The sequence below is a fragment of the Nestor notabilis genome, unplaced genomic scaffold (assembly GCF_000696875.1).
Source record: "Nestor notabilis isolate BGI_N333 unplaced genomic scaffold, ASM69687v1 scaffold21119, whole genome shotgun sequence".
Taxonomy (NCBI): Eukaryota; Metazoa; Chordata; class Aves; order Psittaciformes; family Psittacidae; genus Nestor; species Nestor notabilis.
Window position 1 is genome coordinate 3,221 of NW_009942625.1, and position 365 is coordinate 3,585.

Here is a 365-nt window from a genome sequence, read left to right on the forward strand (position 1 = left end):
CCTGTCTGCGTGTCTTCGCCTTTCCCTGCTTTTGGGGAGAAAAAAGGTGTTTAAAGGAGTAACCCCAGAGCTGCTCCTTCATGGGAATACGGCACCGTCTGCTCCTGGCCTGGCTCACACGTGAGCTTGTGCCCGTTGTGTGCCAGGGACTCTCCATGAGCTGGGCACGGACACCCCCCTCCTCACCCCCACCATGTGGGCACCGCGTATTCCTGCAGCAGGGATCCATCCGTTCCCTGCTCTGTCCTCATCCCTGTCCTCCCTCACTGACCTGCCCACCCGGCTCTTCCTGTGCAGCAACAAGATGGGCATCAAGGAGCGGATCCGGCTGAGCAGCTCGCAGCGGGGCAGTCGGGGCAGGCAGC

General features: G+C 61.9%; 1 protein-coding gene across 1 annotated transcript in view; it reads left to right on the forward strand.

Annotated features, from left to right (window-relative positions):
- Positions 1 to 146: 146 nt before the first annotated feature.
- Positions 147 to 365, forward strand: part of LOC104411147 (potassium voltage-gated channel subfamily KQT member 4-like) — a gene marked incomplete at both ends in the record, with an annotated part of 1,220 nt that continues 1,001 nt past the window's right edge. Inside the window, one exon of the mRNA XM_010021497.1 lies at positions 147 to 350. Within this exon, the coding sequence (XP_010019799.1) occupies positions 147 to 350 (204 nt within the window). The remainder of the gene's footprint in view (positions 351 to 365) is intronic.